Source organism: Malaclemys terrapin, chromosome 8, assembly GCF_027887155.1.
Source record: "Malaclemys terrapin pileata isolate rMalTer1 chromosome 8, rMalTer1.hap1, whole genome shotgun sequence".
NCBI classification, from domain to species: Eukaryota; Metazoa; Chordata; order Testudines; family Emydidae; genus Malaclemys; species Malaclemys terrapin.
The window spans coordinates 47,956,941-47,977,335 of record NC_071512.1 but is presented as its reverse complement, the minus strand read 5'-3'; the positions used below and the strand labels follow the sequence as shown (position 1 = coordinate 47,977,335).

The following is a 20,395-nucleotide window of genomic DNA, read 5'->3' as shown; positions in this document are numbered from 1 at the left end:
CAATTTCACTTTTGAGCTTGTCTTCCTTGCTTATTAGAACCTTTAAATACTTATGGAGCCAAATTACACAGTGAGACTCATAGACTCTAAGGTCAGAAGGGACCATTATGATCATCTAGTCTGACCGCCCGCATGATGCTGACCCACACACTCCTGGAAGAATTCTCTCCCTTGACTCAGCTGTTGAAGTCCCCAAATCATGATTTAAAGACTTCAAGTCGCTGAGAATCCTCCAGCAAGCTACCCCTGCTCCATGCTGCGGAGGAAGGCGAAAAACCTCCAGGGCCTCTGCCAATCTACCCTGGAGGAAAATTCTTTCCCGACCCCAAATATGGCGATCAGCTGAACCCCGAGCATGCGGGCAAGATTCTCTAGCCAGACCTTCTGGAAAAGTTCTCTGTAGTAACTTGTAATATCCCATCGTTGACCATTGTTACTAATTACCAGCGATGGCACGTTATTGACCTATTGACTAAAATCACTTTATCCTATCAAACCATCCCCTCCATAAACTTATCAAGCTTAATCTTAAAGCCAGAGAGGTCTTTCGCCCCCACTGTTTCCCTCGGAAGGCTATTCCAAAACTTCACCCCTCTGACGGTTAGAAACCTTCGTCTAATTTCAAGCCTAAACTTCCCAATGGCCAGTTTATATCCATTCGTTCTCGTGTCCACATTAGTACTGAGCTGAAATAATTCCTCTCCCTCCCTGGTATTTATCCCTCTGATATATTTAAAGAGAGCAATCATATCCCCCCTCAGCCTTCTTTTGGTTAAGGTAAACAAACCGAGTTCCTTGAGTCTCCTTTCATACGACAGATTTTCCATTCCTTGGATCATCCTATTGGCCCTTCTCTGTACCTGTTCCAGTTTGATTTCATCCTTTTTAAACATGGGAGACCAGAACTGCACACAGTACTCCAAATGAGGTCTCACCAGTGCCTTGTATAACGGAACCAGCACCTCCTTATCCCTACTAGAAATACCTCGCCTAATGCATCCCAAGACCACATTAGCTTTTTTCACAGCCACGTCACATTGCTGACTCTTAGTCATCCTGCGATCAACCAGGACTCCGAGGTCCTTCTCCTCTTCCGTTACTTCCAACCGATGCGTCCCCAGCTTATAACTAAAATTCTTGTTATTTATCCCTAAATGCATAACCTTACACTTCTCACTATTAAATTTCATCTTATTACTATTACTCCAGTTTACAAGGTCATCCAAATCTCCCTGCAGGATATCCCGATCCTTCTCCGAATTGGCAATACCTCCCAACTTTGTGTCATCCGCAAACTTTATCAGCCCACTCCTACATTTGGTTCCGAGGTCAGTAATGAATAGATTAAATAAAATCGGACCCAAAACCGAACCTTGAGGAACTCCACTGGTAACCTCCCTCCAACCTGACAGTTCACCTTTTAGTACGACCCGCTGCAGTCTCCCCTTTAACCAGTTTCTTATCCACCTCTGGATTTTCATATCGATCCCCATCTTTTCCAATTTAACCAATAATTCCTCATGCGGTACCGTATCAAACGCTTTACTGAAATCGAGGTATATTAGATCCACCGCATTTCCTTTATCTAAAAAATCTGTTACTTTCTCAAAGAAGGAGATCAGGTTGGTTTGGCACGATCTACCTTTCGTAAAACCGTGTTGTAATTTGTCCCAATTGGCATTGACCTCAAGGTCCTTAACTACTTTCTCCTTCAAAATTTTTTCCAAGACCTTGCATATTACAGATGTTAAACTAACAGGCCTGTAGTCACCCGGGTCACTTTTTTTCCCCTTCTTGAAAATGGGAACCACATTAGCTATTCTCCAGTCAAACGGTACCACCCCTGAGTTTACGGATTCATTAAAAATTATCGCTAATGGGCTTGCAATTTCCCACGCCAGTTCCTTTAATATTCTCGGATGAAGATCATCCGGTCCGCCTGATTTAGTCCCGTTAAGCTGTTCGAGTTTGGCTTCTACCTCAGATACGGTAATGTCAATCCCCACTCCTTTATTCCCATCCGTCTCACTTCCACTATTCCTCAGCCTTTCATTAGCCTCATTAAATACCTTGCTAAGGACTTCTCCTCCAGTAGGTAATCTATTATTAAGAAACACTTTAACGTACTGGGAAACTTTTGGGATACAACTATGTTTGTCATGAGGTATGGTCCTAGATTTTGGTAGAAATCTGAGTTTAGAGTCATGCATCAAGGGTCTGATCCAAAGTTCAGTTAAATCACTAGAAAGACTCTTGCTGATTCACTGGTCTTTGGATCAGGCCCTAAGAGTGGTATTTTGTATTTCATGCATAGTAACCACAGATGGCTATTTAAAATCTACAGCTCTTGCTGGTTGTGTGAGTTGAAGTAGATGTTTGTATGCCTTGATTCTGCGCCCATTGACATTTGTAACAAAATTCCCATTGATTTCAGCAGCAGCAACATCAGGTCTTAATTCTCAGACATTTTCTAACTCTCCCTAATCCCACATTTCCTACAGGACAGCGAGTCACTGTACAGTGAGTGCCTGCACTTGATTTCTGACCTCCTGCAATCTCTGTTTAAAGAGACCTATTCTCTTCAAAAGCAGCTTATGGAGCTGCTTGATATGATCTCTATGGAATCTGCTTCTGCTGAGGACAGTATTGTAGATATGGTATCAGGTGTGTATATGAAAGATGTTTCTTTATCCTACCCAGCCCCCTGTTTTCTACAGACCGTGGGCCTGATCCCCCAAAATGCAGAGCACTTCCTGCTAGATGTTGAGCATCCTCAATTCCTGTTGCCTTCAGTGGGAGTTAAGGGCGTTCAGCACCTTATAATTGGTCAGTTTTCCAGAACTGGAAGTGGTTTTGCAAATGCAGTGATGTGACAGCTGTGTTTGGTTTTTTTCAGGCATTGAATATACAGGTCCATTTAAACTCGGTGTTTGTTTGCTCTTACTGTTCCCTCTGCAGTGATCCACACTGTGCTGGAGATCTGCTCTGTCATTTCCAACATGGACCATGCCCTTCATGCCAACACATGGAAGTTCATAATCAAGTATGTTTTAATAGTTTGAATGTTGCTGTTGTGTATCCCAAGTGTATTTTAGAGCCACTGTTATATAACTTGTTTAAAGCTAGACTTTTCAAAAGTGCCTATGGGAGGTGGGGCCCTGATTCCCATTGAAGTTCAACCAGTAATGCATTCTCAGTGGGAAAAGTTATGAGCCTTGTCTTAGAAAGTGAAACACTCTTTGATCTTTTTTTATAATGCGTTAAGGAAATAAATTCTAAATACAATATTATGATTTAAATGTTCCCCAAGGGTCTGAATTGGAATTCCACCGACACTGTTGGATTAGATTCTGTCACCTTGTTGACGCATCCTGTATCCCTTCTGTGCTTCAATAAATAGTCACAATGGGACTAGAATGGTTCTGTCTCTGAGTTCCTTGGCATTTGTCAGGACACTGCTGCATTAGTGCACTCAGATACCATGGTGACGGGTGCAGTGTAGGAGCCTAGACAGAGTAGAGTAGGGTCTGTGGAATAGTGCTCATGATGACCTGTTGTCACTTGATTTGTTTCTGACGATTAAGCATCTGATCCTGCTCCTGTCTGGCTTTTTTAGGCAAAGCCTCAAGCACCATTCCCTGCTACAGAGCCATTTGAAACACAAGGACATCCTCAGTGGCCTGTGCAAGGACACCCTCTTCTCGTTCCATTCCTGTTTGCAGCTGGCTGAGCAGATGAAGCTCTCTGGGACACAGGTGAATGAACAATCCCCCAAAACTACTTTTGGGCTTGAGAAAGAGTTGGGTTAGGAAGCACTGCAAAAATAGATATGTTTGCTCTGCAGTGTTATTGGTGAAAAAATAGTCTCATTTTACACACTAGGTACTTCACATTGCTTACAAGGTTCTCTAAAAAAACACATTGAAAGGGAGTCTAATAGCACTGGTTAGCATCCAGGATACTTTGGGTAGATACAAAGAGTATTCTCCCTCCCACCCCTCCTCCAGTACTCTATCAGGAATCTCATTCATTTCACATACTGCTGCTTTCACTAGGTCAATTAAAAGACAACAGTTAAATTTTGAAGATTCCTGTGAAAAATTGTTTCGAGATTCCAGGGACATCACACATTCTTAGGGGTTTTCCCCAATTTCTGCTGTGTTTGTGTGGAATCCAAGCTTCCTTTAACAAACAAAATAAAGCTTCTAGCCCTGTTAGTAATGTATCTTGCAATGTTGCTTTCTTTGATATCTTCTTAGACTGTCCATGGTGTTTTCATTGCTGCTTTCCTTTTTGATAGGAGACCACTGACTACAAGTTGTTCCAGAGGACAGTCAAACTGTGTAGATTCTTTGCTAATTCTCTTGTTCACTACATCAAGGTAAGATTTATTATATGGGTCCTACATGAGTATAAAACTAACTCTGTACTATGCAAATAGACACACTGATCAAGTATTTTGTGTTGCTACACCATACTTATGACTGTGGTATCTGGATGGCATAAGTAACACCCATACTTACCTGCTTGTGATTTATTATCTCACATGTAATACAATTTGGATACCTAATACTGTTCACTACTTCTGCCTATCCTTTGCTAAATAGCTGCCTTGCTGTATTCTTCCATCTGAACACCATGCTGTCTGACTCCATCAGATTTCACACGCTAAGCAGGGTCAGTACTGTACCTGGATGGGAGCAGCGAGATGCTGCAGGCATTGGCATTGATGAGTCAGTAGAGGGGTGCTTATCCCTCACAGTTGGCACGGGACCAATATTGCCTTGAAAATGTAAACAGACAAACAGTTGTGAGGGGTGTAAGCTTGTTGCTGATTTATCCATAATGTTCACAACATATTCCTGCATCCCAGGGCTGGCATTTGTCCACAGGACCCTCAACTTTTTTCAGTGGGCGCAGATTAGTTCTCAGCTGAGGGAGGTAGCTTCTAGTGGATTAAGTACAGGACTGAGAATAAAGGATTCCTTCATTCAAGTCATGTCTCTGTGCCATAGTTTCCATGTCTACAAAATTGGGATATTAATACATACATCTACCAAGTGACGGTGCGAGAGAGAAACAGGTTCACCAGTGGCTTTGGGGCCTAGTGATCGACAGACCCCCAACTTACTTGAACAACTGCTCTTTGCAACATTTGTCTAGATGTTGGCAACTATCCATATCACCAGCACAAATAGTTGGATTCCATTTCTGCAGCAGGAGGCTGGAGGTGGGGCGATACCTGAAGATCTCAATCACTGTCCAACATCTTTTTATAAAATAGGGTAGTTAAGTTTGGGATGTAGCCAAGAGAATCCCCTTCCTAACCCTCCCCACAAATCCTCTGGCTAGTCTTGTGCAGCAGTGTAGTAGTGGTGAACAGGAATCAGTTAAATATGGAGATGGGTGAAGAAAAATTGTTACACAGAAAAAGGTGTAAGGCTGTCTCTGAATGTGTGAATTCTGGTGTTTGATTGCTCTTTAAAAAGACCTTAAGCTCCCTCTTAAAGCAAATGTGAGCAGGAGATTTAAAAATAAATAATCTGGCTGGACTCTTCTTCTCCTGGGATTTTCTGCAAGCTCCTATCACCTACCTAGGGATAACTACAGAAAACCACTTTCCTCTTTCCTACTCTTTCTCTCTGTCCTTTCCTTCTCCCCCCAGCTCTTTCTTCTGATATTCTTATTTTAACCTCTTGGTACCCATTTAAGTAACACGCCAAATAGCAATAACAAATGCAGAGTAGATAATCAGGTATATAATCACCTTGTCTGTTGTGTTAATGTCAGTTATCTTTTTGTTTATGCATGGGATAGAATCAATAGTCTTTAAAATATGTGAAGAGTGCATTTTTGTTTGTTTGTGATTGACTGTGGTTATTGCTCCTGTAAAAGAAGTTTAAGAAAACCCTTAGCTTATTCATTTAGCTTCCTAAAGAGGAGAAACATATGATAATTTTACTTGATAATTTGTCATGTGTTGTGCATTTTGCATTTCTTTTGCACTATGCATCACAGCAGGCTACAACTTTTAAAAATTTGACTTCATAATAAAGCATTTCACAAATAAATTCAAGTAAGCAGAAGAAAAATATATTTAATCGTTATTTCATTTTGAAAATACCATTAAAAATTGGTGGCTTTTGCAGGAATTTATTCCTTTCCTCTCTGATTCCTGCTGTCGATTACACCAGCTGTATCTTCAGATATATAGGTAAGTGAACCACAAAGAATAGCTCTTTGATTCCACTGCAGTGGAATATCTCTGTATCAGCTCTGAAAGTGTCTGTCGTAGTTACAGCAGTTCCAAACGTTACAAGGCTTGCAAAAATAAAAGATTGCAGCAGTCACTCTTTGATTTGTTATATGTAAAATAGCAATAGTGTATAGAATTTCCTTGGTGTATGGAGGTCAGAGAAATTTGTATTTCCTCATGGGAAACTTATTTTGGGTGCTTTAGTGTGGTCTGTTTGTCTGTGTAGCTACTAGTCATTTTAACCTATCCGCCAAATGCCACCAGAAAAGGAATCAGTGCCATGAATAACAACATGTTACCAAACTCCTCATTCTGTTGCATTTTCTTCTAATAGATCCTATCAGTGGATCTACCTGGGTAGACCTTATGGTGCAGATGGAGCCCTTAACTACTGATTTTCTTGTGATTACTCACTCTATAGGGCCTCTGCAATGAAATAACGAGGCAACATTTTGTTTTAAAAAAAGTTAAGGGCAAAAGAAATTTAATGCACTATTAAGGTTAAATTAAACCCCACAAAGGCTAGGAAATAATTATTGTTCCACAATAACCATAGTTCTGTTCTGCTTGGTGCTTGCACTGTGACAGAGTTTGTTATTACGTAATCACTTAACAATGGGACCTGCTTTTTCTCCTTTTAATTGAAAGTACGTGTGTGGTGGGACAGTTAGTTTATTTTAGTTGCATTCTGGTGAAAACATAAACCACATTTTATGCACCTCAGCAACAGTTATTTTGTAAAATAGTTCTTTCACTATGATCGAACATGGAAATATTCTGCCTGAGCAGATTTTTTTATTTATTTAACAAATTTAATGAGGGATTGAAAATAGAATTTCACTAAAGAACATTCAGGCCTTAGAATTATACTAGGGGTAGGCAACCTATGGCACGCGTGCCGGAGGCTGCACACAAGCTGATTTTCAGTGGCACTCACACTGCCTGGGTCCTGGCCACCGGTCCGGGGGGCTCTGCATTTTAATTTAATTTTAAATGAAGCTTCTTAAACATTTAAAAAAACTTATTTACTTTACATACAACAATAGTTTAATTATATATTATAGACTTGTAGAAAGAGACCTTCTAAAAACATTAAAATGTATTACTGGCACGCAAAACCTTAAATTAGAGTGAATAAATGAAGACTCGGCACATCACTTCTGAAAGGTTGCCAACCCCTGTATTATACTGTAATCTTGTAAAAAGGGAAGATGCCAGGCTGGTTAATCCTTGCTGAAACACACTTTGCTGCAGCTCTGCAGACAATACATAATATCATGGACTTTAAATTGCTTGTCACTTTTCTCTGAGATAGGATACTTATTCAGTTTGCCCTGGCAATGAGGAAAATAGCATAATGTAGGCGTAATTGAGGGCACATTTTGATGCTGCACTTGGAATTTAAGCCCAGATTCTTCAGTGAGTTGGGTGCAGATGGACTCTTGTGCACATTTCATTGCAAGGTCACGTTCTCAGTTAATCATTTTTTTTGATGATGCGCTCTCTCTTCTGCATGTGCTGACTTGGCAAGGCTTACAGGAATGAAAGTGTTAACAACTGAGCAAATGTATTGAGTAAGAAGATGCCATTTTTACATAGTCTCTATGTAATCTGTTTCTATAATGCTCATTTTAGTAGTATCTAAGGGCTTGTCTGCATGGGTAAATTTACTGGTACAATTATATCGCTATAGTTATTAATCATGTTTAGTATGATAGTGCCTAAAGGCCAGTGAAGAATGGGGCCCAATTGTGCTAGGCACTGTACAAACACAGAGTAGTAGTCAGTTCCCACCCAGAAGAGCTTACAATCTAATCAGAGCAGACAGACATGGGGTGGGGGAGCAAGAGTGTGCACGTGGGGAATTATACCGGTATAATTATGCTGGTAGATAGCTCTGTGTCAAATAGCCCTAAAGTCCTTCCTATACTTCCAACACCTTTATGCCATTCTAGTTTTGAAAAACATATCTTTGCAACTCTTATTTTTTATACATAAAAGTTTTAACCGAAACACTGAAAACTGCCATGCCCATGCCAATTTCAAAGTGGAAATAAAATTTAACATCTACCATTATAAAAAAAATCACTCAGGGAGATGCTGGTTAAACCTGTTCTTTCAGTCCTGAGAGATGCAGAAATTCATAACTTAAAAAAAACAAAACAAAACTCCACCCCAAAACACTTTAGGCCTACCTCTTAGGCAGGCCTACACTTAAAACGCTGCATTGGTGCAGCTGTAGCACTTAAGTGAAGATGCTCCTACGTTGACAGGACAGCTTCTCCTGTTGGTGTAGTTAATCCGCCTCCCCGAGAGGCAGTAGCTATATTGATGCGAGAAGTTCTCCCATCAACATAGTGCTGTCTACACAGGGCGTTAGATTGGTATAACTGTTGCTCAGGGTGTAGATTTTTCGCACTCCTGAGAGACGTAGTTATCCAGATACAGGTCTGTAACGTAGACCTGTTCTTAGACTAGTAGGGTGACCGAATGCACCTCTGTATTCACACCCTACACACTACTGTAATAATCTTTGTACAAAAGATCATGGTGAAATGTGTGTAGCAACATAATATGTAAAGTAGTGAACATAAGCTGAAATTATGACTGAAATGTTTTCACCAGACAAATCTGGGAAGGTGGTAACCTGTTCCTTAGAGACAACGGACAAGCTAACACCTCTAGCCTGGTGTTATCAAAGTTGATTGGCAAATCACCCATCAAGTGGCCATTTGTCAGTGAATGGGAGGCAGGAACAGATTGATCTGCAGCCAGGTATAACTATGAATTTGCATTGGTATAACTACATCACTCAGGGGTGTGAAAAAGCCACACCCCGGAGCGATGCAGGTAGTTATACACCAATGTAGACAGAGCCATGTCGATGGGAGGGCTTCTCCTGTCGACATAGATACCGCCTTTCGTGGAGGTGGATTAACTATGCCGCCAGGAGAAGCTCTCCCGATGGCATAGTAGAGTCATCACCAAAACGCTATAGTGGAGCAGCTGCACTGGTGCAGTGCTTTAAGTGTAGACCTGCTCTGCGTTTTAACAAGCAACAACATGGAACCTCTTACACCACAAGATGCCATGTCTCTATCCTCACCGTGGGAAGGAACTTTATCTGGGGCAGGGGTCTCAAACTCAAATGACCCCGAGGGCCGCATGAGGACTAGTGCATTGGCCCGAGGGCCGCATCACTGACACCCACCCCTTGCTGCCCCCGGCCCCGCCAACTCCACGCCTTCCATGAGGCCCCACCCCTTCCCTGCCCCCATTCCAACCCCTTCCCTGAAGTCCTCACCCCAACTCTGCCCCCTCCCTGCCCCCAGGGGGTGCAGGAGGGGTGCGGGGTGTGATGAGGGCTCAAGGCAGGGAGTTGAGGTGCAGGAGGTGTGCAGGGTATGGCGGGGCTCAGGGCCGGGAATTGGGGTGTGGGGTGCAGGAGGGGTGAAGGGTGTGGCAGGGAGTTGGGGTGCAGGGTGTGGCAGGGGGCTCAGGGCAGGGAGTTGGGGTGCGGGGTGTGGGCTCCGGCCCTGCGCTGTTTACCTACAGCGGCTCTGGGGTGGTAGCACCGCGCACCCGTGGTTAGGGCAGGTTCCTTGCCTGCCTGCCCTCCTTGCCTTGCCTGCCTGCCCTAGCCCCGCTCCGCTCTGCTCCGCTCCAGGAAGTCCCGGGGCGGGGGACGGCGCCATGTGCCGCTCTTGCTCCTCCAGGTACCTCCCCCAAAGCTCCCATTGGCCACAGTTCCCCATTCCCGGCCAATGGGAGCTGTGGGGGGGCAGTGTCTGGAAGCGAGAGCACGGAGCTCTCTACTTCCCTCGCCCGGGGCTGCAGGGACATAGTTCCAGCCGCTCCAGGGAGCGGTGCAGAGCTCGCGGCGCCACGGGGTAGACAGAGGGGCGAGGGGGCACGTGGGCGGGGGGAGCTTGGCGGGCCGCACGAAAGAACCCCGCAGGCCGTGTGTTTGAGACCCCTGATCTAGGGGTAACCCTCCGGAAAATGCATCTCAGAGGGTGACTGGACTATAAAAGTGAGGAGCAAAAACACCTCAGGGATAGCTTCAGGGCCGGCTCTAGGCACCAGCAAAACAAGCTGGTGCTTGGGGTGGCACATTTTTAGGGGCGGCATGGCTGGCGCCAGAATGCCGCCCCTAAAAATGTGCCCCGGCCGCCCTAGCTCACCTCCGCTGCTGCTGCCACGGCGCGCGAAACAGCTGATTCGCGCGTCGCTACTCGCCTTCCCTCCCAGGCTCTCAAGCCTGGGAGGGAGAGGGAGCAGCGGCGCGCGAATCAGCTGTTTCACGTGCCGCGGTGGCTTGGGAGCCTGGGAGGGAGGGAGGGAGGTGGAGAAGCGGCGCCTGCACCGTGGCCACTCGGAGTCTCCCCCTCCCTCCCAGGCTCTCAAACCTGGGAGGGAGGGGGAGATCCCGAGCGGCTGCGGCACGCGAAACGGCTGTTTCGCGCGCCGCTGCTCCCACTCCCTCCCAGACTTGAGAGCCTGGAAGGGAGACTTGAGAGCCTGGGAGGGAGGGGGAGAAGCGGCGCCTGTGCCGCGGCCACTCGGAGTCCCGCTTCTCCCCCTCCCTTCCTCTCTCCTAGGCTTGAGAGCCTGGGGGGAGGAGGCAGGGCTGGGGATTTGGGGAAGGGGCAGAGTTGAGGCGGGGCCGGGGGTGGGGTAATTAAAGAACCGGGGAGGCGTGGGGGGGGGCGGCCAAAATTGTTTTTGCTTTGAGCGGCAAAAATCCTAGAGCCGGCCCTAGATAGCTTGCTTTCTCTTCCTATCTCTCTCTTACTCTCTCTTTCACCCAAGAAGACAAAGGAACCAGCCCTTTGACTTGGTGAGGGCATCGTGACCTGAGAATCTGGTCAGCCCTGTTGCTGGGAACTTGGGATAAGGATTTTACCTTGAACCAAGACTAGTTTAGTTTTAGCTACTAGAAAGCATTTTATCTGTATTTCTCTTGTAACCATTTCTGACTTTAATATTTATACTTGTAGATAAATAAACTTTTTATCTTTTAACCAAACGTAATCCAGTGTTGTCTTTAAACTGAACTGTTTGGGTAACTCCAGTTAAAGTAGCAAACTATTGGATAATATCTGAACTGCCCCGGAGAGGCTGGACAGTGCAGAACACCCATTTTGGGGACAATCCAGGACTGGGAGTGTGTTGGGGTCACTGCAAGTAGTAACCAAGTACTGCTGGAAGCCAATGTGTGGCTGGTGTTTGCTGACAAGCTGCTGGTGTCAGAGATGTTGGACCAGGACTGCAGCTCCACACAGATACTCAAGAGGTGACCTGCCTGCTGTTTGTGAGCGGCCCAGGTTGGGAGCTACAACAGCAAAGCATTGTGAGGCACCCAAATTTGCAGGGCAGGTGGTGACAGAACCCCGCACTGGTCTGGATTGCACTCCAGAATGTGACAAGTAGGTTTTCACTTGATGCCCTCTCCCTCTCTGCTGCTTTCCCTCATTCTGTTTCCTCTTCTTTTTTTTGGACTCAATCTTTTTTTAATATTTTGTTTCTCACTGAATCTTCCTAAGTTTTCATTTCCTGCAAAGCAAAATGGCGTTAACCTGTTCTCACTAACCTGCAGGCCACTATGTTGGTACTCTCATCATCTGGAACAAATTGAACCTACAAATGTTTCCCTTTGAAGTTTTCCACTCGTGCACCTATTGAGTAAATTCCTCTTTGTATGCACTTTTACTGTTTTTCAGCAGAAGCAGATTAGAGAGTTTTTCGTACTGTGGTTAATAAAATATAGGCCTTCAGTAGTTGGTTTAAAGGCAGAATATAGACACATGCTCACCATTTTAAAATACATTGTTAGATATGAAAATTATGCTTCCCTTTGCTCGTATTGATAGATCTGTTACTCCACAATAATAGTAACTCACATTTTTGTCTCTGCATGCTTATTTGAAATGCAGTGCTAATGAGTAGCTTTGTATTTTTTCCCCTCCAGCAAATTTCCTCCTAGTCTGTATGCTCCGGTGATTTCAGAGGCCCATCGAGATGAAATAGCCAGGGTTTTTCTGGTGGCACTGGACCCTCTCATTCACCAGCTTCTTCCTTTCAGGCCTTTTCTGGAGCAGGTATTAAGTGAAAAATTAGGTAGGTTTAAAAATATTACTTCCTGTGTTTAATAGTACACTTGTGCCATCTCTCAGGAATAGAACAAGGTGTCTTGATTTTTTGTGCTTCACTCGCTATACAACACTTCTGCATATGTCAAAAAGTTGGTATCTTATTTCTGTGGAGTAGTTTTAATAATGGATCCTAAGTAATACTTTCAGGTACTAAAGGATCTTCAGGCAATTACAGCACTAGGTGGGGTGAACATTGCATAGCTCATAAAACAACATAAAAGGTTCTTTAACTCTATGACTGTTGTTCTGCGTGCAGTGAGAAAATTGCATTAAAACACTGATTTATTATATTGAACAAGTCATATTTTTAGTTAAGATGCCCTTCTGACACACAAGTCGACGCAAAAGTGGGCTGGCTGAAAATTTTCTGCCAAAACTGTTTTTGATGGAAACATTGGGTTTTTGACCCCCTTCCCCCCCCCCCCCCCCAGTGTCTTTTCTATGAAAATTTTTAAATCCAAAAATTGCATGTCCCACCCCCAGTTTTCAGCCAAACCCAAAATATTTCAACCAGAAAATAAAATATCTCTGAAATGCTGCCACAGTGCATCCTGCGAGTTGTAGTTCAGGGGCCTCATGCTCCTGTTCTCCTCTATGTGCTATACTGGGCTACCCCAGCCAGCCTTCATCTTCCCTGATGCGCACTGTGGCCATGTGACTCCCATGAGGCTCTCATCAAGGGGGAGAGTATGGTGCATCATGGGAAATGTAGTCTGACCATAGAGTCAGGGCCATAAAGGAGCATGGGAGCCTGATGCACTCTAACTGCAACTCTCATGAGGCACTACAGTAGCATTTCTGAATCAAAATTCTTTTTTTTTTCTGGATAAAATATTGTGATTAGTTATTTTTTGCTGAAAACATGAAATTTTCTCTGGGACTCCACCTCCCCTCCATTTTCCAACCAGCTCCATCTCTGAGTGACTTTTGAGCTTCATTAGCAGCATTAATGTACTTTTCACTCAGTCTTCTGTTGTTAATCACTCGCCCTAGCTTAGTTTTGATTCCATCAAAAATGTTCTCTACAAATGCAAATGTACTTCACATTTAAAAAAAAAATTCCCTGCAGATCTTTCTCCTGAGTTGCATCTGCCGCAGTGTCATCTTCTGGTTACCATAATGGACAAGCTGCCCTCTCAGCCTGAGAATGTGCAGGCTGTCTGGACCACAGGAAGCCAGTTCTCAGCAGAGGTTCCCAGGTAATTTTTGCCTACAGCAGTCAAGCTGCACAGGCAGACATGGGGGTTCAGGTTCAAGAGGCCCCTCAAGCTGTCAAATCAGTAGCATTAGCAGGCTCTGAGAGCGCACTGTCTGATCCTTGGCCAGATGTGCTGGTGGATGTGATGTAACTCCTCAAGGGTACACAGTACAAAGCAGAGATGCACTGGTCAGTTGAGGGAAGGGATGGCCTTTGGGCTCATGCAAGGATGTGGAGGGCCTTCAGGGTCGAATTTGTTTTTATCTCCAACATTGGTCAACTTTCCCTCAAGTCAGCGTGTTTGTTTATTTCCCTGTAGCAGGCATGCCATTTACTGAGCGCCCCCTCATGGCCAGAGGTGCCTCAGCAGTGCCCTGACTCTGTGCTTACCCTGGGTCCCTTTGGGAACTCCCCACAGTCTTTCTCAGGATGCCTTCACCCGCCACCTGGGTTTGTGTGAATAGATGAAAGCAGTTCAGAGTAATTCTCAGTGTCCCCAGAATAAAGTTAATTACAGCAACACAAAAGTTCATGCTCACTTCCCGCTCTTTTGCTGTACGCAGAGCTCTTATTCTACCCCAGACTGTTGTTCACAGAGTTGCCAGTCCTGTCCTTCCTAGCGGGAACTCAGTCTCCTGGCTCTGGCTTCCTTCTCCCTGTCAACTCACTCTCTGTTCTGAGAGAGTGAGAGTAATATATATACTGTGCTCCTTCGGAGATCTTCCCCCTGATTGGTTAGGGGAGAGGGGAGCCTGCCCAATCCTATACTACAGGGCTTCTCATCCAGGCCCTTAAAGGGACAGTGACTGGATTTTTCCTAACCAAGTACTAATTCCCCAGGACTGCTTCCTCTCTTCTTGCTACAAGGCCATTTCCAGGGCCTCTGTTTATTCCAATGTCCCTGGAACAGGATCTCCTGGCCCCCTCTAATTGTAAAGGGCCAGTGTACCCTGTAACAGCCCCAAAAGCCTCTGCTAATCACCTGAGTTTATAAACAGAAAGTTAATCAGAGTTGTAAATTTGTTACTGTATATATATTGGTGTTATTGCCACAGCTCCCAACAGGAGACAAGAAGGAGTTCCCCTAGCTCAGATGTTTGTCCTTGGGGTGTGAGGTGTGGACAGCAGTAACCCCACTCTTTCATTGTTCTGCAGGCTCTCTTTATTCTCAGCCCTTTTTCTCGGTTTCCAGCAGTGCTCTGGTGAGCTCTCTCTTCCTGTTTGTTTGCCTCGAGTGATGGATAATGGACAAGCTGAGGTTCCTGTCAGCCTGTATCACCACTTCTGTGTCCACTTGTGTGCCTTCATTGCATCCACACCCCCATCACACTTTCCTCAGCTGGTAGGTTGATTTTTGGTTTAGCCATTGATCACCTTTTCAGCTGTTTCCTTCTGGTGGATTTTAACTTTTTCAAAAAATGTCCCCTTCCTCACACACCGAGCTCTAAAGGTGATGTGTCCAGGCATGAATTGGTTTCGCTTTACTTCAGAAGGCAAAAACAAGGCAAGTAAGACTGCAAATGTGCAGCAAATGTCATTTACCAAAAACAACTGTATAATCATGGTTGGAGACCTCAGTAGTATTAGAAATCTGTTTGTAAAACCACAAAAGGAGTGCAAAAATCCAGCTTCTTTAAAAAAGCTGTTTAGTACTTTCTTTTAATACAAGTTCTGAAGGTGATCACCTCCCTAAGACTGAGAAATTCCAGCTTCAGATTTTATCTCCTAGAGGATAGACCATCACAACTACTGTAACATAGGCTGAAAGTCTTTTGGTTCTCCACCTTCAATTTGGGGCCATCTGGCTGGAAATTTACAATTCCATGAGCCAAGGGTATTAAGTTTGTCAGTGTTTTACTCATTCACAGTGCATGTAAATGAGGAAGTGTTATCTAGTGATCAGAGCAGTGGCCTACTAGTCTACCACTGTATTTTTGTGATCCAGTTCAATCCTGTGCCATAAAAGGGAAATAAGTAGTTATCTACTTTGTAGGAGGGTTCTGAGGCTTAAGTCATTAATGTTTTTATAGTGCTTTGAGATCTTATGAAATTCCCCTATGTATGGGACAGTATATACAGGTAGACAGAATAAAGGACACTATATAAATGCAAAGTATTAATAAGTCCAGGAAGGCATAGCCTTGTGTGTGTATGTTTCTATAAATAATACAAAAAAATCTTTTCAGACAAAAATTAGGACTGACTCCTGAATTCCTCACTCAGAGTAAACTCCTACCGAGGCAATCAGATGTTTTGCCTGCCTAAGCACCGAATAAGGATAGCGTTTGGTCTTAAGTTAAGTTTAGATCTGCCCCCCAAAAAGGATAACATTTTCATGAAAAATTTGTCCCTCTTTTTTGTCCAAAATTCTAGCAAAAAAATTAACCCTATTTTTCATTGAAAATTTTTGAAATTTGAAAATTTTCAACCAGCTGTAGTAAATTTTCACACATGGCCAATGTTAAAAATAAACCTAGTGTTGCTTGCTTGCCTTTATAACTGAACATGCGATATTAAAGCCAGTTTGCTCCTAGGCATTTTAACTGCACAAACTGACAAGTCTAATTCTATATGCAGTGTAGTTGTAGCCATGTCGGTCCCAGGATATTAGAGAGGCAAGGTGGGTGGGGTAATATCTTATATTGGATCAACTTCTGTTGGTGAGAGAGACAAGCTTGACCTGAAGAAGAGTTCTGAGTGGCTCAAAAACTTGTCTCTCCCACCAACAGAAGTTGGTCCAATAAAAGATATTACCTCACCCACCTTGTTAGTCTAATTATGTGTCACACTAGTAAGTGGATTAACAGTAGAGAGTAGAATTGCAATCTGTTCATAAGTGCCTTCTCTATTCTTTCCTCAGGAGCATGCTCTGCTGGATGCAGTCCTTGGTTCTAGTATGATCACCTCTCTACTGGCTATGGATTCATGGTGCTTCCTGGCCCGGTAAGATACCCAATTATCTTATCAAATAGGGCGAGGAGCGATGCACTGTATTGTTCAGGCTGCATGAGCATTGGCTTCCTAACTGCATGCTCATAATTCTCAGAAAGTTTAACTTGTAGAGCAGCCATGTTCCAGGGTTGGTCTCTGCTCAAAAATGTAGCTTATTTTGAAAAACATGAGCAGAAATGGTTCAGCTGTTTTTCCAGCATGAGGGGAAAACATACTCTTATAAAAGATTTCTTGACATTTTTTTTCTAACAGCTCTACAGTGGAGGCCTGTAGGTAGCAAGTTTAAATGTGGCATGGAAATGGCCATCTCTGAGGAGAGAGAACCTTTAATGCTCCATGAGGCTTTATTTTGACTTGGGCTGAAGGAAAGGGATGAGAAAGGCTTGAGGGAGGACTCTTGCAATGCACCTCCTCAGCTGTGCAGCTGCTAAGTCTCTCAGGAAAGGGTCTTTCTGTTACAATCCTTGCAAAGTGTGTGCGACAGGACATTCTGGTGGGATCTGGCCGAACTATTGAATTTCCATGTGGGACTGGCAAATTTTGGCAAGTCAACAGAGCTTCAAAATCCTGTAATGTGGAGGTGCTGCTGCTTTTAGGGGTATTTTTTCTTTGAAAAACAACCCAGCCTTAGGAAATTCCATACCAAAAATCTCCAGCTAAAGGACGTTAATGTTGTGCAGCTGAGCACCCAAGTCACAATACGCCGCTACTAAGGATGCACTTGCCACTTAAAACTTTGCCCCCTGGTGCACGTGCATTGTGCATTAGTGTTTAAAGACAAGATCACAGACCGTTTCTCAAATAATATATTAACATAACATTTTTCACCAACCTTAGATATATTTCACTAGTATCATGTAACTTTCATTTCCATATATTTACATTAATTTCATTGTTATAATGGTCCAGTGTATCTGTATCAATTTACAAATTTTATACAAGTTCTCTTCACTCTACAACACTTACTTTAATTTATTATTTATATGATTAACATCAACAGTGTGCATTTATCATCCATGTACTGTGCACTTGTGTATACATGTCTTTTTTTTTTCTTCTTGCATTGCAATCATGGTTAATGCTACACTAGTCGTATAGTGGTCCTGTGTTTTGATCCGCAAAAGGTGGGTCATATTTCCTCCTGTTAATGCACATCCTCTATATTCCTTGATTCTCTGGCCACAGAATGGCTTTGGAATTTTCTCCTGGCAAAGGAAATATACAGAGGCCCTTAGGAAAAACCATTTCTCTGCTTTGTGTGGCTGAGTGCAAACTACTCTCTCTGACCCAGCAGAACAGGGCAGCTTAGCTAATTGGCTTACTGACCTCTCTCTGTTGCATCCCAGGTATGGAACGGCTGAATTGTGTGCTCATCACGTCTTTGTGATAGCCCATTTGGTGAGTAACGTGGCAGAGTCTAGTGTATGCATGTACATGTGTGTGTTTGGGCAGACAGGTTTTCTGCTTTTTTCGAACAGATCATGCAAGGGATAGGGAGTAAGGAGACCTGAGTTCTAACTCCAGCTCTCCTGCAAACTTCATAAGTGACCTTGGACAATTTTCTCATCCTTTCTGTGCTCCATCTTTGCTATCAGCAAATCCCTCCCTCCCTCCCGAGGATTAATAATTAGCACTTGTAACACTATAAATATATTTAGTGGTGATGTAGGTAAACAATCTGAAGGAAGGGGTGAGAAATATACAGACACTGCAAAACTGATGCAAGAGCTGCTAATTTAGAAGTTACTATAGTGATCCTATATGATAAATTAGAGGAATGGACAGAGAAGAATTCAATTAGATGCCCCAAGGATAAATAAGAGCAAAGTAGCATACATATCCATTAAAAATAGCATCGTGAAGTAGAAAACAGTAAACCAATAGATGGCATGTAATGCAGGGAAAGACCTGATTGTAATGGTGATGAACTACCAGTGATCACTCATTGGGATGTTTTGATTAAAAAGGGAAATGTAATCTTTGGTGTAAGAGGAGAATTTGTTGCTGCCTAAACAGAGGCTCAATATTAATTTTTTAGGTCATTTTCCTGAGTCACAAAAGTCTTTGAGTCTTTGAAAATGCCAGCCTGTGGGATTCATGTGCTGGGAGCAGTGTATTTTTCTTAATTTGATTAGATCAATTCCCTGTTATCCTAATTCAGATAAAGTCTTGCCCTGGCGAGTGTTACCAGCTCTCTGTCTTGGGGGTCCTGCTGAGGCGTATGCTGTTCTTGATGGCTCCAGACCACCAGGCAAGTATCGCACCAATTTCTCCGGTCTTCTGCTAAGCCAGATAGAAATCCAATTGGCCTCCATTAAAACACAAGGCATCCATTTTCAGTTCACTAGAAACAGGAGGGTGGAGCAAACAATGGTTTCTTGCCATCCTGATGTTGTGAGATGATAAAGCAGAGCAAAAGATAACATACCAATACAGAAAGGACACAGGGGGTTACCTTAATAACTAACTCAGCCCCTGTGCTGTCCCAGAAGTGCCTTCTCTTACCACTTTAGTTTTTCCTTATTATCGATCCAGCTTTGCTTTGAGTTTGTTGTGCTATTTTCCCTGTGTTTTAGATTGTTTCCCAGTTGAGAGATGGTGAGAGTTAACTCTGCTTATTCTAATAATGACTAGATCACTTCTGAGTCACAGTATAAAGGGAGACCATAGCTGTACGTATAATGTTTAAAGGCACAATAGGGTGTTGGTTGCAAATAAATGACAGTTAAATAGTAATAACAAAAAACAACAATGCTGAGGTAAATTAATAAATGGTGCACAGGAAATCACTAGGGTAAAAAGGATACTCAGCTAAGTGGTTTAGTTGCTTGGGAATCAGCCTCTACATGCTTCATAAGAAAAGGCTGAATAGCAAAACATTTATGATTTTGTCAGTGTTTTATATTAGTATGCTCCTCTATGGTATGTCTGCACCAAGCTTTACAAAAGCAAGTGTCCAGTGTGGGAATGGTGGCATTTCCCTGCTGAGCTGCAAATCTGTAAAAAAGTCAAAGGGGTTCAACCTTGGTTGCTGCAAACTTTTGGCCTAGGAATTAAAGGGCTGACCCTGAGAACCCTGAGGCACTTTTAGAACTCTTAGTGAAATCCATTGGTCTGCTCACATGGATAAAGTTACTCAGTGAGTAAATGTAAGCAGGAATGGGCTCTTCAGTAGTAGGGAGATTGATTAGTGATGGGGAGCCCAACATCAGACTGCTTTCCATGGGGAATTGTTACCCAAACTTCTGTGGCCAGATCGTCAGTTGTCATTGCTCCAGTGACTTCAGTGGAGCAAAGCAGATTTATGCTTCCTGAGGATCTGGCCCCGGTTCTCTGTTGCTATCCCCCCATATGGTTGAGAGTACCATTTGCTGAATCACACTGCCTCAGTAGATCATTCTCACACACCTCATGTGTGGCTCCTTGTCAACTGTCAAGAGTAGCACAAATCAAGGTACAGTTTGTAGGTTTTGCAACTCATCACTTCCAGGTTCTGTCCTGATCTCTTTAATTAACATTTACTTTGACTTGCAGGTGGAGTTTACCCAAAAATTTCCTCCCAAAGAAGCAGAGAACCTGCTCCTGTGGCAGCATATTTCTCTCAAGGCCCTAACTCCCGATCTTAGGAAACAAGTGGCGCACCAGCTCTGTGCGGTGGGGCTCACACAATGCAGGCAGTGGCTGAGCGGCAGGTGCACTCTGGGAGAACTCCCACCTGTGGTAAGGGAAGGTGTGACTCTGTTCATTAAACCTAGAGCTCCTAAGCGATAAGGAGCCTATTGTTACTCTTCCCCTATTGTGCACCCTTACAATATGTCTAGATTGCAAGCTCTC

General features: G+C 43.6%; 1 protein-coding gene across 5 annotated transcripts in view; it reads left to right on the top strand.

Annotated features, from left to right (window-relative positions):
• The window catches only part of FIRRM (FIGNL1 interacting regulator of recombination and mitosis), a 37,300-nt gene that overhangs the window by 7,359 nt on the left and 9,546 nt on the right, over positions 1-20,395 (top strand). For 4 of the 5 annotated variants that reach the window (XM_054036404.1, XM_054036403.1, XM_054036405.1 and 1 more), the window contains 12 exons: positions 2,502-2,664; positions 2,959-3,043; positions 3,617-3,755; positions 4,301-4,381; positions 6,150-6,214; positions 12,228-12,376; positions 13,481-13,610; positions 14,765-14,951; positions 16,470-16,552; positions 17,908-17,959; positions 18,723-18,812; positions 20,096-20,281. In XM_054036404.1, the coding sequence (XP_053892379.1) occupies positions 2,502-2,664; positions 2,959-3,043; positions 3,617-3,755; positions 4,301-4,381; positions 6,150-6,214; positions 12,228-12,376; positions 13,481-13,610; positions 14,765-14,951; positions 16,470-16,552; positions 17,908-17,959; positions 18,723-18,812; positions 20,096-20,281 (1,410 nt within the window). Of the gene's footprint in view, positions 1-2,501; positions 2,665-2,958; positions 3,044-3,616; positions 3,756-4,300; positions 4,382-6,149; positions 6,215-12,227; positions 12,377-13,480; positions 13,611-14,764; positions 14,952-16,469; positions 16,553-17,907; positions 17,960-18,722; positions 18,813-20,095; positions 20,282-20,395 lie in introns of those variants that run through there. The other variant, XM_054036407.1, reaches the window with a different exon arrangement.